Genomic DNA, 20775 nt, shown 5'->3' with positions numbered 1-20775 from the left:
CCTTGAAAGGAAGGTGGTTTGTTTGTTTGATAGATCTCAGAAGACACAGACCTATTCAGGTGTCCCGGGTGCCAACAATCCACGCTACGCTACCTCCAACTTACTGCATTCTTTGAGAGGTTCATCACTCCAGTCTTTGCAGTCCTGCTTCTGGTTGCAAACTTTGCTGGACTCGATGCACTCGCCACTTCTGCACCTGAACTTGCCAGGTCCGGTGCACTGATTCACTGGAGGTCACAGAGAAGAGACGGACCACGTTAAACAGCTGTCATCCCAAGCTCAAAATGCTGTGGCTGTTGTCAACAAACTGTTATTGGTGTCGACTTAATACATATTCTACCATTTAAAGTATGCCACCTTCCCACGATTGCTTATACTATGCAGAAGCACTTAAAAACTACACAACATCTAGACTAATAAAAATATGAGCAGCAACACCTTAAGCTCCCTTTTTCAATTCACTGTCGAGATATTGCCCTTTGATGATATTGAGGATATTGATATGGGCATACAACTAAGGACACGGGTGGTGCTGTGGGTTAAACCACAGAGCCTAGGACTTGCCGATCAGAAGGTCGGCGGTTCAAATCCCTGTGACGGGGTGAGCTCCCGTTGCTCGGTCCCTGCTCCTGCCAACCTAGCAGTTCGAAAGCACATCAAAGTGCAAGTAGATAAATAGGTACCGCTCCGGCGGGAAGGTAAATGGCGTTTTGTGCTCTGCTCTGGTTCGCCAGAAGCGGCTTAGTCATGCTGGCCACATGACCCAGAAGCTGAACGGTGGCTCCCTTGGCCAATAAAGCAAGATGAGCACTGCAACCCCAGAGTTGGCCACAACTGGACCTAATGGTCAGGGGTCCCTTTACCTTTACGGGCCTACAAGAGCCTTCAATAGGAAGGTCACCAGAGCCATCACCAAGTTCATTCCAGATTGCATTTTGCGTAGCATTTCTTGAGGTTTCAGGTCTCAGCCCATCATCTTCCCTGCTCCGTGAGGCTCCCCACTTACCTACTTGGCAGTTCACTTCATCTGATCCATCTATGCAGTCCCTCACACCATTGCACTGCCTGGTTCCATGGACGCAGTTCCCATCCTCACATCTGAACTGGTCGGGTCTGCATGTCTGGAAAGCTGGGGGGGAGGAGAAGGTGTTCAAGAACACAGCTTACAGCTGAAGGAGCCCAGGAGCCACTTTCTGCCATCCTCGGACCAACGGTCTGCTACTTACAGCAGTTGATCTCATCGCTGCCGTCTTTGCAGTCCGTGTCACCGTCACAGCGCCACTTCTTGTGGAAACATTCGTCTCCCGAGTCACAAAGCATTTCGCTCTCCCCGCATTTCACGGTCCGGACTGGCTGGTGGCCGCACTGCTCCGAAGACTCGTCTGACCAGTCGGTACAGTCTGGTTCGCCATCGCACACCCAGTTCACTGGGATGCAAGTGTCGCTCTCGCTTTTGCACTGGAACTCACCGACTCGACAAGTGGGCGCAGCGCAGCCGACCTCGTCGCTGCCGTCGCTGCAGTCTTCGTGCCCGTTGCAAGCGAAGTCTTTGGAGATGCACTGGCCATTGGAACACGTGAACTCTTCTGGGTTGCAAGTTATGTTGGCTAAGGGGAAGAAGGCACAACACGGCTTTTAATTTTATTTACTGGGCACAGCCGCTTGACAGGAAGTCACCGTGGGGAACTGCCAACCAACGAAATATTACACTGATCAGGTTAATTTTGCACACCAAGGGAACTCTAGTACATGTTTTGATTTACACTGTACAGTGGTACCTCAGGTTACATACACTTCAGGTTACATACGCTTCAGGCTACACACTCCGCTAACCCAGAAATAGTGCTTCAGGTTAAGAACTTTGCTTCAGGATGAGAACAGAAATCGGGCTCCGGTGGCGTGGCAGCTGCAGGAGGCCCCATTAGCTAAAGTGGTGCTTCAGGTTAAGAACAGTTTCAGTTTAAGTACGGACCTCCAGAATGAATTAAGTACTTAACCTGAGGTACCACTGTAGTATACAGTCATACCTTGATTTTCGAACAGCTTAGTTCTCCAATGTTTTGGCTCCCGAACACTGCAAACCGGAAGTGACTGTTCTGGTTTGCGAATTATTTTTGGAAGCCGAACATCTGATGGGCTTCCAATTGGCCGCAGGAACTTTCTGCAGCCAATCAGAAGCCGCACTTTGGTTTCCAAAAGTTTTGGCAGGCGAATGGACTTCCAGAACAGATTCCGTTCATCTTCCAAGGTACGACTGTATTTAGCACTAGCAGGATGGGTTTAACAGTTAAGTTTCAACTTCATCTAGGACCTAAATTAATGAGCATTTTAGCCCGTAGCAACCGAGTTATTTATGAAGGCTACATTTTGAAACTTAAGCAATTGGTGAATAGCAAAATTCATGCTGAAAGAAGAACATCTCCTATCTTCACTGCAGTCATGAAGTTGCCATCTACATGTTTTAATATAAAACGGCAGTTTGCAAATACAGAGATTTTAATTTGGATCATTGTCTCTTCTCGGTACTTTACAGTTTGCTGCTTTGAACAAGTGCCACCCCTGCCTGAGATTCAACACCAGGGCTGTGCTCTGGATTCAGCTAAGGTGTGAGTCAAACTGGGCCTATTCCCAGGGACTCTGGCATTGGATGAGTTGGGTTCAGGCAGCCATGGATCATGACAGGTCTGACAGGATGGCCCAGAATGATCCACGGTTGTCAGGGGGCAGGACATCAGGGCAGGAAGGAGAGGCAGGAAGGAGGGGAAACCTGCTTGCCTGCCTGATGGCCTCCTCCACTCAAAAGCTGGCATGTGGGCAATGTGAGGGTGACATAAGTCTTGCAGAGCACCACCCTTCCACCCAGATTGAAGAAGAAGAAGAAGAAGAGTTTGGATTTGATATCCCGCCTTTCACTCCCATTAAGGAGTCTCAAAGTGGCTAACATTCTCCTTTCCCTTCCACCCTCACAACAAACACTCTGTGTGGTGAGTGGGGCTGAGAGACTTCAGAGAAGTGTGACTGGCCCAAGGTCACCCAGCAGTTGCATGTGGAGGAGCAGAGACTTGAACCCGGTTCCCCAGATTACGAGACTACCGCTCTTAACCACTACACCACACTGGCTCTAAAACTCTATGGTAACATGAAGGGAACTGAAGGGTCATCTAAATCTGACCCCCTTGCAATGCAGGGATCTTTTGACCAACATGGGGCTCAAACCCACAACCCTGAATGAAGGTACATTCTTTCACCTTTGGTGGACGTGCCCAAAGATTAAGGCTTTCTGGGAAATGATATATAATGAATTGAAAAAGGTATTTAAATATACCTTCGTGAAGAAACCAGAGGCCTTTCTCTTGGGCATGGTCGGCCAATTGGTGCTAAAGAAGGATAGAATTTTCTTTATGTACGCTACAACAGCAGCAAGAATACTCATTGCAAAGTATTGGAAGACGCAAGATCTACCGACTCTGGAAGAATGGCAGATGAAACTGATTGACTGTATGGGATTGGCAGAAATGACGAGCAGAATCCGTGACCAGGGAGAAGAGTCGGCAGAAGAAGATTGGAAAAAATTTAAGGACTATTTACAGAAATATTGTAAAATTAAGGAATGTTGATGGTGTTGGATTGAAACTGAGTGGTTTCTAGCTGTAAGGTTATAAATGAATATAGATGGGAAAAAAGGGTTTGAAAAATAAGGTAATAATATAAGCTGTAATGCTTTAAATGAAGGATTTGCTGAACAAATAATTTTAATTGGAATACAAGGAGGAGAAGTATGGGGAGGTCTGAGAAATTTGTTATGGAAAAGTACGTTTTATGAACTATATGCCTTTTTTAATGTTTTTGTTTGTTCTGTTTTTGTTTGTTTAAAAAATTGGAAAATTTAATAAATATTTAAAAAAAAACAAAAAACAAACAAACCCACAACCCTGAAATTCAGAGTCTCATGCTCTACCAACTGAGCTATCATCATTTATCATCATTTCCTCCTTTGCTCAACTGTGGAGATGGGAGGGTGATCCGAGGGGAGGTGGCGGAGCTGGAGGTCTCTTTCCCCAGCCCCTGGCCTGCCTTGCACTTATTTAGGAACAGGTCCAAGGTGGGCTGGGGGTGGTCCCCAGGCAGAGTGAATCCAGTGCCCCCAAGACTGGAGCCATGGGGCAGGTCTGGGCGCTGTGCCCGACTCAACTACCCCTGGAAAATGTTACTGGGGGATTTGCTCAAGTCCCTTTTGTGAGATGTATTATTACAAGAGCAGCCAAGTCCAACATTTTCCCTTTGCCTAGAATGGACACACCGGGGAATGTTGCTCCAGGCAGGAAGGACTTCCTGTCACACCTGCTCTGGAGCTTCCTCCCTCTGTGTGTGACCAGATAGATGGGCATGATCCTAGCAGACCAGATCAAAGGGCTGCCCACGCAACCATCTCTCTCTTGGTCTCTTGCTCTCCTGGCTCTTAGCCAGCAAATGGCTCAACCTTCACAGAGGATGGAGCCCAAAAGCAGAAAGTCTGAGATGTAGCTCAGACTTCTTTTCACTGTAACCACAAGATAAAGCCTGCCTTTAGATTACTGCTGGGAACTGAATGTGAGTAAAACTTTTTTCTCACTTTTAAAGAAGACTGTGTTGTCTAATTATTATTTTAAAAAGATAAAGGACCTCTGACAGTTAAGTCCAGTCGCGGGGATTCGAACCGGCGACCTTCTGATCAGCAAGCCCTAGGCTCAGTGGTTTAGACCACAGTGCCACCCGCGCCCCTATTTATTATTATTTTAAGAGGGAAATAAAAGGGGAAACTGGTCAGGAACAATCCAGGCTGGACAATCCAGACTGGATTGCTTAATTAAAGGATTCAAACTAATCATCAACTCCAACAAGTTGCAAAGGGAATGTGCTCTGCTGTTTGCTTAGCGTAAGGAGGGATAATCTCAAAACAATATATCCTCTCCTGCCTTCCTTAACATTCCCACACCTTTAAGTAGAGACGAGAAACCACAACCACCATTTTACTGAAGCTTTGCTCAACTGGATACAGGAACTGATGCTTGCATATCAAGATGCTAAATCAGCTGCAAACACTGCCTCAAGTGTGCATTTGCGTGACTGGATACTAATACAATTCCTGTGTGTTATGGGGTGTGATGCGGCCAAGTCACCCACACAGCCCTGAGGAACTTACCACAATCGTCTTCGTCCTCAGCAGCATCGCAGTCGCTCTCTCCATCGCATTTCCAGGAAATGGGGATGCAGCGACTTGACTGAGGGCCACAGCTGACTTCCCCTATATCACACTTCCTTGTGTCTATTGAGAAGCGATCAAGAGTTCACTTAAAATAATAATAAAAATAATAGCCGGAATACTGAAAAAGCTCCCATGCAAGTCAGTGCAGGTACCAGTCAAGTGAGGCTTGGTCTATGCCCTGCTCAGGGGTCTCCAATCCTGCAGAGGGAAGCCAATTCTCCCTTTCAGTATCTTAGGCAAGACCTGAGCAGCTTAACCTTTTGCGGGGGAGAGCGTGGAAGAGAATCTTGCATTTTTAATATTTCATAGATTTGGCTTGATGTTTGTTTACACATTTAAAACAAATACCAAACGCTGCCACAACACAATAACGCCATTTGGGGGTAATAATGCATTGGCTTATGCCAAGCTATTTGCCAATATATAGCTAATGGTTGGTTTAACGCTAAGAAGTTTTACTTAATTGTAGAGAAAGGGGCTAAGGCCCCAGCATGGCTTCCCCCAGAAATCCGGAAGCCTAGCCTTGTAGCGAAAGTAGATGAAGGTTTGGATTGTAGGCCAGACATGGGCGATCTGAATTCGAATTCCCCCCTGCCTGTCTCCTGCCCAGTGGCTTAAGAGCATGTCTGCAACTTAAGTGCAAGAGGTTCTTTGCCTCAGCCATATAGAAAAAGCATGGAAGCAGTCTGCCCTGGGCACAACTTGGCTCCAGCTCTAAGGGAAGGTGGCACAGTTGCCTTGTGGCGTTAAGGACCCGGCTACTCACAGCAAAGTTCAGATCGCTCGTCCGACGCATCTTCACAATCGGGGTCCCCATCGCACTGCCATCGGTTCGGTATACACTGCCCACTTAGGCACACGAAATCGGATGCGGCACACGTCTTCTTCACTGCAAGGAAGTAGCATTTTGCTCAATTTGTCAGGGAAAAGACCATCGCTTGCTTTCAACTGCTCCGATCAACAAGTGCCCTAGCCCAGCTAATGTGATAGTTGGTGCCAAGTGTCCTCCACAGGACCAGTGCGCAGGATTTCATGCTCCTTGGAGCTGCCCTGTTGCAGAAGTCACAGCACAGCTATGAAACCCTAGTTAGGATTCTGGCCACTTCCTCAACACAAAGAACACAGGAAGCAAAATGCCAAAGGATATGTATGGAACAAATTTGGTAGGGGTGCTAAGTGTGTGTGTGCTGGACCTCAAAGAAAATGTGGTAGCAACCTCTAGCAGGATATTTTGAGGTGCAGCTATAGTACAAGTTGGCAGAATGACATAGTCGCCCTGTTGCTCCAAGAGATGCAGGCATGCGCCACTTCAACATTTGGAGGAGGAATTTTCTGTTTCCCAAGAGGTCTTTCAACAAGAGTTCCCAACCCCAGGGTGGACGGTCAACGTATTTCAATCCTGTGTCGTTCATATCTTTATGAAACCAACCCCATTTCATCCAATTCACGGGCAGGTTTGTTTTTAAGGGAAAATCCTAAAAAATAAAAATACCACCCAGTTTTATGAACAAACAAAAGCAACACTTATATGAGGTGGTTCAAGAGCTGCCCATTTCTCCTTTGAGATTTTACAGCTGCTTAGAGCAGCTCTGTGGCTGCATTGTAAGATTTGTTTTAAAATGCTCTCACAACATGCAGTCAAGGAATTGTATGAAGAGAAGACAGCTGCTGCCATGGGCCTATGAGTGACGCCATCTTTCCCCCATACAATTCCACCCCATCATTCAGTCCAGACCCCGAGGTCCTCTTCCAAGAGTCTTCTGGCAGTTCCCTCACTGCAAGAAGTGAGGTTACAGGGAACCAGGCAGAGGGCCTTCTCCGTGGTGGCGCCCGCCCTGTGGAATGGCCTCCCATCAGATGTCAAGGAAATAAACAACTATCTGACATTTAGAAGACATCTGAAGGCAGCCCTGCATAGGGAAGTTTTAAATATTTGAGGTTTTATTATGTTTTGGTATATGCTGTAAGCCACCCAGAGTGGCTGGGGAAACCCAGACAGACAGAGAGGGAATAAAGAAAATTAATAATAAGGCATGGACCTATTGTGCACAGAGGTTCACTGACTGTGTGGTCTAATCTGTAGCCATCAAGGTGTCTGAGGTGAGCACATTAGGAAGACTCGCTTCAATATGCAGACGGAACTGCAATTGTCCCCATCTCTTTATAACACTAAATTGAATACTGTATCACTAAAAGCTGTTTTTAAAGCATTTTCATCTACACGGGTACTAGAGCAGGATATAAGAAAGGCATGAATAAAACCAAGTATACAATACACTAAAAACAATAATGCATATGGAGGTCATAGAATACAAGCAGAGCAGATGAAAGGTTGGTTAAAAACCGCAATAAAAGTCCCCGGGCAAATTATTAAGTTTTGATCTTGTGTTGAAGTAAACATTGCAGCATGACTGCTGTCAATAAGAAGGCTATTGCACAGACAGAGCCACCACCAAAGGATGCTCATACACTTCACTGCCTGTTATTTTATTACCTCTCCGTCACCCCAAGGTCTCAGGGCAGGTTTCAATGATTTAAAATACAGTTTTAAAAAACACAATCATGAAAAACAGGGTCTTGAAAATCTAACGTTCCCAGGTGTCAAAGGCGAAAGGGGTGCAACTACAGCATTTGCCCCAAACTGTATAATGAAGCTGCAATACACAGCTCTGTGGGAAGGGAGTCCCCCAACTTAGGGGCTGCCACAGAGAAGACCCTCTCTTGGCCTATTGGCACCCAAGCTCCTGAGGGTGGCAGAATCTCCAAGAGACTACAAGTTGTTTATCTATGTATTGACCGTTACCAAATAAACAAGGGAGCAACTTAGAAGAGTCAGGCAAGCCAACACTTAAGGTTCAGGTTGAGCTAAGTCAGAGGGCGCAAAGCACAGAGTTCTGAGCACAGCCTTAAGAAAAAGAAGTAACTGGGCCTGGGAAAAGGCATATAAAGATTTGAAGAAAATGTGGAAAATGATTGTTGTTAAAAAAAATGAAGTTATGATACTGAGATGTACAGGACTTGATGGATTGTTTGAGCAAAAGACTTTGTTCCAACACATGAGCCTGTATGCCAGGCCAAGTCCAACTGGCCCCTATAGAAGAAAGAAGCCCTGGCCAAAGAAGATAAGAAAAAGAAGAAGACTTGGCAAAATAAATTACTGAACTGTGCAGGACAAATTATTATTAAAAAGGGCAACTGTTTAATGCATATTTTTTAAGCTTTGTGTATAGATTTTTACATCAGTATAACTTTTAAAAGTCACTTGCAATAAGATGAAGGAGGTTTTAAAATTGGATTGTTAAGGATATAATATTTCATGGACGTGCATGAGGAAGTATATTATAATGGAACCTAGAGGGGGAGTGGAGGGAAGTCAACCAAAAATTATGGTTTAATTTGGTTATGATTTTTTTCTCTGTCCCGCCCCCCCCCCATTTTGTTATTTTTGGAAAATCAAAAAACGGTTATCAAAAAAAGGGAAAAAAATAAAATAATAATTGCCCAATTGCCTTAGTCAAAACCAGTGGCCCATTCCACATGCAACCAAGGAACTGACTCCCTTGATAGGGATGCATGCTTTGATAAGTCTGAAGTGAACCTCTAACTGCAGTCATTTTGCTCTTCATGGTTTGCTGCCAGCTACCCAAGCTCAAAGCATGTCAGAGGCAGGCCAAAGGACCTGCTGAGCTACTTTGCTACTCAACTACGGGCTCAGTGGCCGTGCAAGACCTTCCTTACCACAGGACAGTTCATCACTGCCATCGGTGCAGTCTGGATCTCCGTCACATCTCCATAGCAGCGTTATGCAGCGGCCGTTGTGACACTGGAACTGAGAGTCGTCACAAGTCACTCTTGTACCTTGAATTAAGAAACAAGCCTGTTAGATGCAGAAGCAGTAATTCAGAGTTAACCGATCCAATGCATTCTTTCACAGGGACAAGGCTTCTTTGCTTTTAGTCTCAGCGTTCGGCATCGTCCTCTGTTCAGCTGTCACGGGAAGCTCCTTCTAAACATGGCAAAGGGAGGATCCCATGATCTCCAACGTACAAACTCCTTAATTCACACAGCTCAAGTCCTATCACTCTTCTGGGATATGACTAGCAGCTACCTTTGATTTATTCTGTGCTCAGCAAAAAGAGATTAGCAACCAGCCGTGTTAGTAAAGTAAGGCCACAAACATTGCTAGCCTGCAATACTTACCAGTCTGCTAAGAGGCTAGTTTTAAAATGGTCTTTTAGCAGGAAAGCTGGCGAAAGAGGACTGGTAGATTCAGTCCCTCCTTCCACTGGACTGCTCTCCCATTTGCACAGAATCCCATGTCACCTGTAGCTACAAGGGGAGCCCTTAAACCACAGGTCCACTTTAGCAGCAAGTAGACCCCATGGGTAATGATCTTGCCATGGAATTTCACTCTCAATCACAACCTGAAAGAGGATTAATATGGCTTTCTAGTCCATGAAAGTCAGACTATTTTACTTTTGTTTTATAGAGCATTTTAACTATACTGAGCCACTTAAAAGACCAAGATACATGTACATCTATCTTGAAAAAGTTAATACAGTGGTACCTCAGGTTACAGATGCTTCAGGTTACATACACTTCAGGTTACAGACTCCACTAACCCAGAAATAGTACCTCGGGTTAAGAACTTTGCTTCAGGATGAGAACAGAAATCTTGCTCTGGTGGCATGGCAGCAGCAGGAGGCCCCATTAGCTAAAGTGGTGCTTCAATTTAAGAACAGACCTCCGGAATGAATTACCGTATTTTTCGCCCCATAGGACGCACTTTTTCCCCTCCAAAAATGAAGGGGAAATGTGTGTGCATCCTATGGGGCAAATGCAGGCTTTGGCTGAAGCCTGGAGAGCGAGAGGGGTCGGTGCGCACCGACCCCTCTCACTATCCAGGTTTCGCGCAGATCTCCGCAAGCCGTGGGAGCCAGCGCCGGGCTCTCACGGCTTGCGGAGAGTTGCTTGTTCTGGGGGCTGGGGTCAGGGGAAGCTCGGGCTTCCCCCGCCCCAGCCCCGCGCCTGGAGGAAAAATAATTCCCCCCCCCCTTTATTTCCCCCCAAAAAAACCTAGGTGTGCCTTATGGGATGGTGCGTCCTATAGGGCGAAAAATACGGTAAGTACTTAACTCGAAGTACCACTGTATGGCCTAGCTCAGCTGTTCAGGTTTCAGGTGACAACAGATGCGTCAAGCAGATGCTGAGATGCACAGTTCTATCACTGATGCAAGTTTTGCTGTCATCTTGGGAGAAAGCCGCACTGAATATTTGAGGAGCCTATGCTTTTGAATTATGGTGCTGGAGGAGACTCTCGAGAGTCCCATGGACTGCAAGAAGATCAAACCTATCCATTCTGGAGGAACTCAGCCCTGAGTGCTCACTGGAAGGACAGATCATGAAGCTGAGGCTCCAATACTTTGGCCACCTCATGAGAAGAGAAGACTCCCTGGAAAAGACCCTGATGTTGGGAAAGACTGAGGGCACAAGGAGAAGGGGATGACAGAGGACGAGATGTTTGGACAGTGTTCTCGAAGCTACCAGCATGAGTTTGACCAAACTGTGGGAGGCAGTGGAAGACAGGGGTGCCTGGCGTGCTCTGGTCCATGGGGTCACGAAGAGTCGGACACAACTAAATGACTAAACAACAATACTTTTGCCAAACCACCAAGCACTAAACATAGATTATAACACCGCCTGGACAGATAGTTTTATCTAAGAGAAGATAAGGCACACACTATATAGCTGAGCAAATTCTGAGTCGACGAAGCAGGGAGCAATGGCCAGTATTAAGAAATGAGTCACCCTGAAAAGACTTTGCAAGCATGCATTCGAAGAGTGGGATGATTGAGAACAGACTGACAACAGAGCAGACATGCAGGCAGAGTTCAAGAGCAGTTCAAGACTGGAGGGGGGCAAGTAATATTGTAATTAGGGTTTCTTTAAGGAAGATTTTTAGTTCCAAAATGCTAAAATAAAGCCTACACATATAAACCAACATGTATACTACACAAAAGGGACGCGGGTGGCGCTGTGGGTAGAAGCCTCAGCGCCTAGGGCTTGCCGATCGAAAGGTCGGCGGTTTGAATCCCCGCGGCGGGGTGCGCTCCCGCTGCTCGGTCCCAGCGCCTGCCAACCTAGCAGTTCGAAAGCACCCCCGGGTGCAAGTAGATAAATAGGGACCGCTTACCAGCGGGAAGGTAAACGGCATTTCTGTGTGCAGCTCTGGCTCGCCAGAGCAGCGATGTCATGCTGGCCACGTGACCCGGAAGTGTCTCTGGACAGCGCTGGCCCCCGGCCTCTTGAGTGAGATGGGCGCACAACCCCAGAGTCTGTCAAGACTGGCCCGTACGGGCAGGGGTACCTTTACCTTTTATACTACACAAACATGCAGAAGAGTATACAGAATGTGAACACTACCAGGAATTTTTACTTGTGAAGCGACTTTTATTGGAGGTTAAGTGTGCCAGATCAGCCTCCTATAATAAAATAATAATAATAATAATAATAATTTATTATTTGTACCCCGCCCATCTGGCTGGGCTTCCCCAGCCACTCTGGGCGGCTTCCAAAAAAATATTAACATCCTCTCATACATCAAACATTAAAAGCTTCCCTAAATAGGGCTGCCTTCAGATGTCTTCTAAAAGTCTGATAGTTGTTGTTCTCTTTGACATCTGCTGGGAGGGCGTTCCACAGGGAGGGCGCCACTACCGAGAAGGTAGACTCATATGTGCAAACACACGCCATATAAATCACCATGGACGAAGCAGACTGAGTGCCATGTGCCAAAACTTATGCTCCTTATGTTAGTTGTCTTGATATGCTCTGAGACGTCTTTGTGAGGTTCCTTTGGGGTCTCAACTCAAAGTTCATAGGATCAACTAATTCTAGGAAGATGTTCATCACCCCCTGAAGGCTAAGTGGAATTTCAGCACTTGCAGATACCATTTTTATTATGTAACACTCCCCCCCCCCCAGATGATAGCAGGGGTGGGGGAAATGGAGCAAAGTCAGGAATCCTGCGATGGAAGTTTCCAGTTCCAGTACACAGAAAAGTAAAAGTTTAACTTAACTAGCTTTGAAAACTAAAATAAAACAAATTCAACAAATAAATAATAAAACTGATCAATGCAACTGAGCCAACAACTAGAAACGAAGAGAACCAAGAATTCATCCCATGACTACAGCAAAGAATCACATTTCAAGAAAGTGTTATCCCTGGTCTTTCAAGTCAGGGGATCTTGAACCTGCAAAGGGAAAGAGAGATCCTGTGTCTCGCCTGCAAGATGCATCAACTTGAATATTTGGCTTGAACACATTCTGAATGCTTGTATTGTAACTGGGAAAAGAATTCTCCATGGCCTGCAAAACATTGCTGATTTTGAAACAGGGGTGCATTTAAGAGAGGGCTCAGATGGGTAAGGACATAAGGGGAAGCACAAGACAAACAGTCACCATTTAAAATGCAGTACTGAAACTATGATTGGTAGCAGAGGCTTAGCCATGGCACAACGGCATAGCTGCCTGTTATTGACCCAAACTCCATTATTTGATATTAAGGTGACATCTAGCACATGAAACCACTACTCAAGGCTAACCAGCCATACACAGAAGCACAGAAAGCTGCTGTGCTTTCAGACTATTGGTCCTTCTAGCCAAGACCAGCATCTCTCCAGGATTTCAGTGTTTCCTAGCACCACCTGACGTGCCTGGGATAAAATGGCAACCTTCCACATGCAGAGCATATGTTACAACCATCCTCACATACAATTTAGAAGCTTATAAACTATAAGCAGGTTGGTGTGGGGGACTCCCTGGTCCTGAATGGGGTAACCGTGCCCCCAAAGGACCAGGTGTGCAGCCTGGGAGTCTTTTTGGACTCACAGCTGACCATGGAGGCACAGGTCAACACTATGTCCAGGGCAGCTGTCTACCAGCTCCATCTGGTATGCAGGCTGAGACCCTTCCTGCCCACAGACTGTCTCGCCAGAGTGGTGCATGCTCTAGTTATCTCCCACTTGGACTACTGCCATGCACTCTACGTGGGGCTGGCGACCAGGAAATTACAACTAATCCAGAATGTGGCAGCTAGACTGGTGACTGGGAGCGGCCGCCGAGACCATATGACACCGGTCCTAAAGGATCTTCCCTGGCTCCCAGTACGTTTCTGAGCACAATTCAAAGTGTTGGTGCTGGCCTTTAAAGCCCTAAACGGCCTCGGCCCAGCATACCTGAAGGAGCGTCTCCACCCCATTGTTCAACCCAGACACACAGGTCCAGCGCCAAGGGTCTTCTGGTGGTTCCCTCACTGTGAGAAGTGAAGTTACAGGGAACCAGGCAGAGGGCCTTCTCGGCAGTGGCACTTGCCCTCCCATCAAGGAGATAAATAAGACATGTGAAGGCAATCCTGTATAGGGAAGTTTTAATGTTGTATTATATTTTTTTATATATGTTGGAAGCTGCCCCGAGAGGCTGGTACAACCTAGCCAGATGGGTGGTGTATAAATATTGCAGCATTATTATTACTACAGTGGTACCTCAGGTTGAGTACTTAATTCGTTCCAGAGGTCCGTACTTAACCTGAAACTGTTCTTAACCTGAAGCACTACTTTAGCTAATGGGGCGTCCTGCTGCTGCTGCGCTGCCGGAGCCCGATTTCTGTTCTCATCCTGAAGCAAAGTTCTTAACCTGAAGCACTATTTCTGGGTTAGCGGAGTCTGTAACCTGAAGCGTATGTAACCTGAAGTGTATGTAACCCGAGGTACCAGTGTATTTATTATTATTATTATTATTATTATTATTATTATTATTATTACAACAACAACAACAACAACAATACATCAGCAGGTCTTCCTTTTGCAAGTATCACTGCAGTAAGGAAAGTGCTGCCTGACATGCAAAGGAATCAGAATAGCTGACTTTTATCTAGTACCATATTCCAGTTTTTGAACTTATTACTTCCAGAAGCGAGGAATTGTGCTCCTCCTCCCAGCACGTACTCCCAAGCCGATCTGAAGGACAAGAATAAATTCTCTTCTGCGCAGGCTCTAGTCAGGCTCATCTGTCTAGAAGCAGAGTGAAACATGATCCAGGCATTGTAAAGGCCAAGGAAGTGCAGCATGATGCAAGACTCTTCTTAATTTGTTGCATCATTTCCATGTTTACTTTTGCCACCTGAAGGTTAGTAGAGAGCATTTATTTTAGTCCTCACTAAAACAGCAAGTGGTGATCTAAGTCAATTCCCCCTAGCAGAGCTCGCCAGTATAATGTACAGTCAGTACTCAGAAATAAACTTCTGGCTGGAAGTGGCATTTCCTGATTAGATACCTAGAAGTGAAGACTTAGGAAAGGGGTGATATGTGCAGGGTCCCAGCTATAAATCCTTATGTTTTAGGACAGCCTCGGGCATGACAAACTTTTAAAGACATTACCACCACCAACGAAAGCTCCATCTTCCTATTTGGATAGTTGATGAACTAGCCTGGTAGTAAAGGTAAAGGTAAAGGGACCCCTGACCATTAGGTCCAGTTGTGACGGACTCTGGGGTTGCGGCGCTCATCTCACTCTATAGGCCCAGGGAGCCGGTGTTTGTCTGCAGACAGCTTCCGGGTCATGTGGCCAGCAGGACTAAGCCGCTTCTGGCGAACCAGAGCAGCACACGGAAACGCCGTTTATCTTCCCGCCGGAGTGGTACCTATTTATCTACTTGCACTTTGACGTGCTTTCAAACTGCTAGGTTGGCAGGAACAGGGACTGAACAACAGGAGCTCACCCTGTTGCGGGGATTCGAACTGCTGTCCTTCTGATCAGCAAGTCCTAGGCTCTGCGGTTTAACCCACAGCGCCACCCGCATCCCTCAGCCTGGTAGTAGGCCAATGCTAAATTGAACTACATAGAAGTGACAAGCATTCACCACCTGATTGGAGAATGCATTAGCCGGTGACCCAGTTTAATGCAGAGCCAACACATTTAAGGCCTCGTGAATTAGAATCTCAAAGTAATTGCTTTGAAGTTGGTTTGTTCTATGCACAATCGAGGAGCACCTCTGTTTTATGAAACAAAAATATATAAAATAAAGTTTCAGGGACTATATTTATATTCCTAAGAGAGGACCTCTTCTAAAAGTTGTCACGTGCCCAAATTAAGCAGGATTTATTTAAGTGCCAGTGACTTGGTATCTGAATGGCTCGTATCCCTGCCCCACCAGGGATAGCTAACAGCCCCCTCCCTGCCCAGACAACCCTCCCCAGCCATAGCTTTCTCTCCGGGACTTCACCCTGAATTAGTCAAACTAATGCATCTATAGGTGCATCTATAGGTGTTCTCAAGAGTGTAGCCCCCCAAGAGGGTTGGCTGGTCGTAACAATGTTATCCTTAAGCCAAGAAAGCCTTAGCCATGCCCCTTTAGGAGGACCAGCTGCAAGGAGATCCTTAGGACAAGAAGGTCCTTATTATACCAAGTTCAGAGTTTACAGCACACATTTTAACTACACAAAGTACTTCTGAAGAATTCAGGTATCCAGTCACTTTTTGAGTCTTTGCGACAACTATTAGACTCCCACCTTTATGGGATTAAGAGGCAAAGACCAAGCAAATGAAACAAGTAAGGAAGAGACAGTTAAAATACTGTAGCAAATATGGCCAACTGCAACAGTAGCAACCATAAAGTTCAGGTGAACTTCTCTCAACTACCGTTTTCATTAGCAGAAATTCAGAATTTAGGTTTGGGGTCATGGCAGATTTTGTCTGCTGGTCCCCTGCTCAGCCCTACAGCAAAATTTATTATTTATTAATTATTATTATTATTATTATTATTATTATTATTATTATTAATGTGCTGTCCATCTGACTTGGTTGCTCCAGCCACTGTGGGCGGCTCCCACCAAAATATTAAAAACACAATTAAACATCAGCCATTAAAAACTTCTCCAAACAGGGCTGCCTTCAGATGTCTGTAAATGTATGGCAATACTTAGAATCGTAGAACTGCAAACTGAGACCTGCGGGTTTAGGGCCTTATACAAATATAATAATGGAGAGGGGAAGGGACCCCGAGGGACATCTAGTCCAACCCCGTGCAGTGCAGGAATCTCAAAGCACCCCTGACAGACAGACATCCAACCTCTGCTGCAAAAGTCCACCATCTCCAAAGGGAGTTTGTTCCACTGTGAAACAGCTCTTATGGTCAGAAAACTTCCTAATACAGTACTTATTCAGAATCTCCTTCCTTGCAGTTTGAATTCACTGCTGCACCTTTCTGGCCTAGAAGGGCCAGTTATAGCCTATTCTGGCCTACTTAAACAGGATAGCCATCAGCATCAAGTAATTTCAAGATTTCCCTTTAACACCAATGGCCTTCATTGGAGTTGTCTGGTGCGGCTCTTCTCGAAGCTGTTACTCAAAGTCTCATTTAACTCTCCAGTTGCTCCCCGTTTATCTTCAAGCCACACACACTTCAGGTTAGCAAAGCAAATTTTGAAAAAGTGTCATTTTAGGGAGCGGCTGGTTCATAGTTTAACTACTCAAACAAACGCTTCTGTCCCAGGTGTTACTTATAAACCTTTGCAGAGCCACTGCTTAAAGAGCAGAGAGCAGTTGCCACCAGAGGAGACCCAAATGTCAGCCCAAATTGCGCAGAAAACACGGGGGTTTGTTCACAGGCCACGAGCAAAGGAGGCACTCCAAGAAGCTTCACTCCCCCCCCCCCAAGTCCCCCTGTTTCATTCGAGTCCCATTCCGGTATCTTACGGACGGAGCTCCGGACCACCAAACAGTTCACCTGATCCATAAAGGCAGCCAGAGCAATTAGTTGGACTATGGAGTTTGGAGAGCCTTTCAGAGAATCTGAAAGCGGGGTCTTGAAATGGGTAAAACGCGCCTGGGATGGACCCTGCAAGCAACAGGGGAGCAGCAAGAGAGAAGCCAGCTGCTCTCTCTCTGCCATGGAAATCTCCTCCCAGGGCGAAATGGGGGAAAGATCCCAGGTGATCTCTTCACCGGCGGAGTGGAGGCGGCAGCAGCAGCCCTGGAAACAAAGAGCCTCTGCCTGCCCCCCTCCTCCCGAGGCCTGCCGGCTTCTTCGGCCGTGGCACGGAAAGGGGATCCCGTCCATCCCTCGCCAGGGCTTCCCTCGACGCCCCCCGCGAAGCTACGCCCCCCCTCGGGTGCCCAGAAGCAGCCCGCGGCTGCGGCTGCTCCGGCGCGTCGGGCTGCGTTTCTCGGGCTGCTTTTCCGAGGGGGGACTTTATTCCACCCGGAGACCCCCCGGCGGAGGGAGCGCCCACCCAGACGCACCCCTTCCTCACCCACGGGAACCCCCAAGCCTCTTCCCGGCGCGCGGTGCCTCCACGTCGTCCTCCCGCTCCTCCGCCCACGGCGCTTCCCCGCACCCGCGTGGAAAAGGCCCCGCGCCCCGTCTCGCTGCCGGTTACTCACCGCGCGCCGCGGGCAGGCGAGCCGAGGCCAGCAGCAGAGGCAGCCAGACAAGAGCCCAGCCGGGCAGCGCGCCCATCGTGCGGCGCCTCCTCGCGCAGCTCCGCGGAGCCAAAGCAGGAGCGGGGCACTGGCAAGAAGCAGCAGCGGTGGCGACGACCGAGTCCGTCCTTCTTTCCACCCGCGCGGCTCCTGTTTGGAAAGCGGAGCCGGCAGACTCCGGGACGAGGCAGGCGGCGCAAGGACGGACGAGGCGCGTCTCCGGGAGGCCCCCTGGCTTGCGCGCACCCGCGTCCGGCGGCGCGGGCGAGGTTGACGGGGCGAGCAGGCGGGGAGGGCGGGCTGCGCGTCTCCGGGCGCTCTTATAGAGGCGCCGCGCTGCCTCCGCGGCCGCGTGCGGGCGCCTGGCTGGGCGGCGTCTGCGGGGCTCCTGCCCGCGCCTCCAATCGCCAGCGCCGCCGCTGCCCTGATTTCCTGATGCGCCCAACCTGGCGCCGCAGCTGCGCCGGGCGCGCGCCCGACGCGCGCAGCCGCGATCCCGCGCGCGCCGCCCAGCTGCGAAGGAGCGAGCAGGCGCGCAAGGGAGGCTCTTGGGCGCCCGCGCCGCCGCCTGCGCGCAGAGGAGCCGCGCGCGCCCCGCACCTCCGCGCAGTAAGTTGCGCCTTGCCCGGCGGGGGTGGCGGAGGAGCGGGAGGAAATCCACGCGCGGAGAGGCCTGGGTGATGCAGGATTGTCCCACATTTCAGTGTGATGCAGTTTCGTCCTGTGTTTCAAGTCTTCTCTCTCTCTCTCTGCCAAGTTAGGAAAAGGTGTGGCAAAGACCCCAGGAATCCTAGGCTTGGAGGGGACCTCGTGGTTCATCTAGTCCAACCTCTTGCAATACGGGAACCTTTTGCTCCACATGGGGCTGGAACCCACCACCTGGAGGCAAAGAGGCTCACGCTCCACCGACCGAGCCCTGGGTGGCCAAACATAGACGGGGGTATAAATTCGTGTTTATGCGCGTGGGCACGTGCGTGCGTGAGGAATTCGAGAGGGGCCGCAAGAGATTGGAACGGATTGCTCTGAAGTTACTTTTGGGGGGACGGAACCAAAGGGACCCCTGCCCCTCAGTTGGTCCTAATGAAGGCATGTCCCAGATATGGGGATCCTAACCATGTCTACTTGGAAGTAAGTCCCATTGCTGAGTAAGTGCCTGTAGGATTGCAGCCTTCGAATGAGACTCTTAAAGCTCCAATACTCACTTTACTGGAAAGAAGTCGCACTGAATTCAGTGGGATTTACTTAGGAGTAGATATGTATAGGATTGCTCTGCTTTGCTTTGAGCAGTCTGTGATATTCAGAAGTAATATTTGGAAGTGTCACTTATTGATGATTCCAATCTCCATTATTTAAAGCACTCAGCTCCCATGAACAACCAGAGTTCAGTCCCGGCTCCAAGTGGCTGCTCTCATATGACAGAGGGTTGCAAATCATCTCTCCCCACCCTTGGCAGGCTTCCTCTTGTGTCTTTTAACTGCTGCAGAGCAGGCAGGAATATAACAGGTGCAGCTCTTTGCATTGCACTGCACATCCATGCATTCAAATGCAGCGCTCATTGAATTTTTGCCCAACATGCAGCTGTCAACCTTCTGAATGCAAAGTGAATGATAGCCCAGCCATCTTTACAATGCATGGAAATGCAGGATCTGATAAGGTAAAAGTAAAGGGACCCCTGACCATTAGGTCCAGTCGTGACCGACTCTGGGGTTCCGGTGCTCATCTCGCTTTATTGGCCGAGGGAGCCGGTGTACAGCTTCCGGGTCATGTGGCCAGCATGACTAAGCCGCTTCTGGCGAACCAGAGCAGCGCACGGAAACACTGTTTACCTTCCCGCAGGAGCGGTACCTATTTATCTACTTGCACTTTGAGGTGCTTTCAAACTGCTAGGTTGGCAGGAGCAGGGACCGAACAACGGGAGCTCACCCCGTCGTGGGGATTCGAACCGCCGACCTTCTGATCGGCAAGTCCTAGGCTCTGTGGTTTAACCCACAGCGACACCCGCGTCCCTCGAGGATCTGATAGTGACCTTAATAAAGGGTTGCACTTATTTTGATGCACAGATGTTGCAATAAACAGCTTATCCTCAAACATGTAATGTGGAACTAACTTCCGCGGCACAAGACTGATGGGCATTTTACGCAGCAGTGTTTGCTTAGAGCTACGCTGGCATTGGAGCGTCTTTTTCATGCAATAAATGCATATTGGCTAAATGGAAGGCAGATGATGTACTTCCTTAAAGAATCGAGGAAGCTGATTGGCTGCTGTTCCCCAACATGCCTGTTAAGGGATGCCTAGCTGTCTTGGTAGGCTACCTCTTTATTACCAGAAGCATCACTGAACAGCAGGGCATCTGCTCCCAACATGATTTGTGAAGCACCTTTTAAGGTAAAGGTAAAGGTACCCCTGCCCGTACAGGCCAGTCTTGCCAGACTCTAGGGTTGTGCACTCATCTCACTCTATAGGCCGGGAGCCAGCGCTGTCCGCAGACACTTCCGGGTCACGTGGCGAGCGTGACAAGCTGCATCTGGTGAGCCAGCGCAGCACACGGAACGCCGTTTACCTTCCCGCTGGTAAGCGGTCCCTATTTATCTACTTGCACCTGAAGGTGCTTTCGAACTGCTAGGTTGGCAGGCGGAAGCACCTTTTACTTCCACATAATTCCACAGCTATTGGTACGGCACAGTCTTGGAGTTGGGGGGCTTGTGAGCCTCAAGTGGATCAGTTTTAGGTCAAGTTCACCGCATGTACTCTGTTAAAGGAAAATATCAAGTCCTCAGATCAAACAATGTCTGAAATTAAGGGAACTTTAGGGGTCTCTTTTTCAAATAACGAAAAAGTTCCATGGTGCTCGGACGCGGAAGCTCATAAGCACACTGAAAGTAATTATTTGCATTTTGGCCAATATATTAGGATTATGGTACAAACAGCACCATTTGTTTTACTTATAAAATTTATAGTTTCCCCCTTTGTCAGTAGTCTTAAAAAAAACTAAGGAGAAGTCAGAGTATGTAAAATATTTACACTATTATCCAATACAGTGGTACCTTGGG

At 48.0% G+C, this 20775-nt stretch overlaps 1 protein-coding gene across 2 annotated transcripts in view; it reads right to left on the bottom strand.

Annotated features, from left to right (window-relative positions):
• VLDLR (very low density lipoprotein receptor) overlaps positions 1 to 17804 on the bottom strand; it is a 30793-nt gene extending 12989 nt beyond the window's left edge. For both annotated transcript variants that reach the window (XM_053371167.1, XM_053371169.1), the window contains exons 1-7: positions 17687 to 17804; positions 8984 to 9103; positions 6012 to 6134; positions 5183 to 5305; positions 1227 to 1607; positions 1007 to 1129; positions 105 to 227 (exon numbers count right to left, since the gene is read on the bottom strand). In XM_053371167.1, coding sequence (XP_053227142.1) covers positions 105 to 227; positions 1007 to 1129; positions 1227 to 1607; positions 5183 to 5305; positions 6012 to 6134; positions 8984 to 9103; positions 17687 to 17762 — 1069 coding nt within the window. In that variant the 5' untranslated portion in view covers positions 17763 to 17804. The remainder of the gene's footprint in view (positions 1 to 104; positions 228 to 1006; positions 1130 to 1226; positions 1608 to 5182; positions 5306 to 6011; positions 6135 to 8983; positions 9104 to 17686) is intronic.
• Between the last annotated feature and the right edge of the window lie 2971 nt (positions 17805 to 20775).

Source organism: Podarcis raffonei, chromosome 17 (assembly GCF_027172205.1).
Source record: "Podarcis raffonei isolate rPodRaf1 chromosome 17, rPodRaf1.pri, whole genome shotgun sequence".
Taxonomy (NCBI): Eukaryota; Metazoa; Chordata; class Lepidosauria; order Squamata; family Lacertidae; genus Podarcis; species Podarcis raffonei.
The sequence above is the reverse complement of the archived record's forward strand: the minus strand, read 5'-3'. Positions and strand labels throughout refer to the sequence as shown.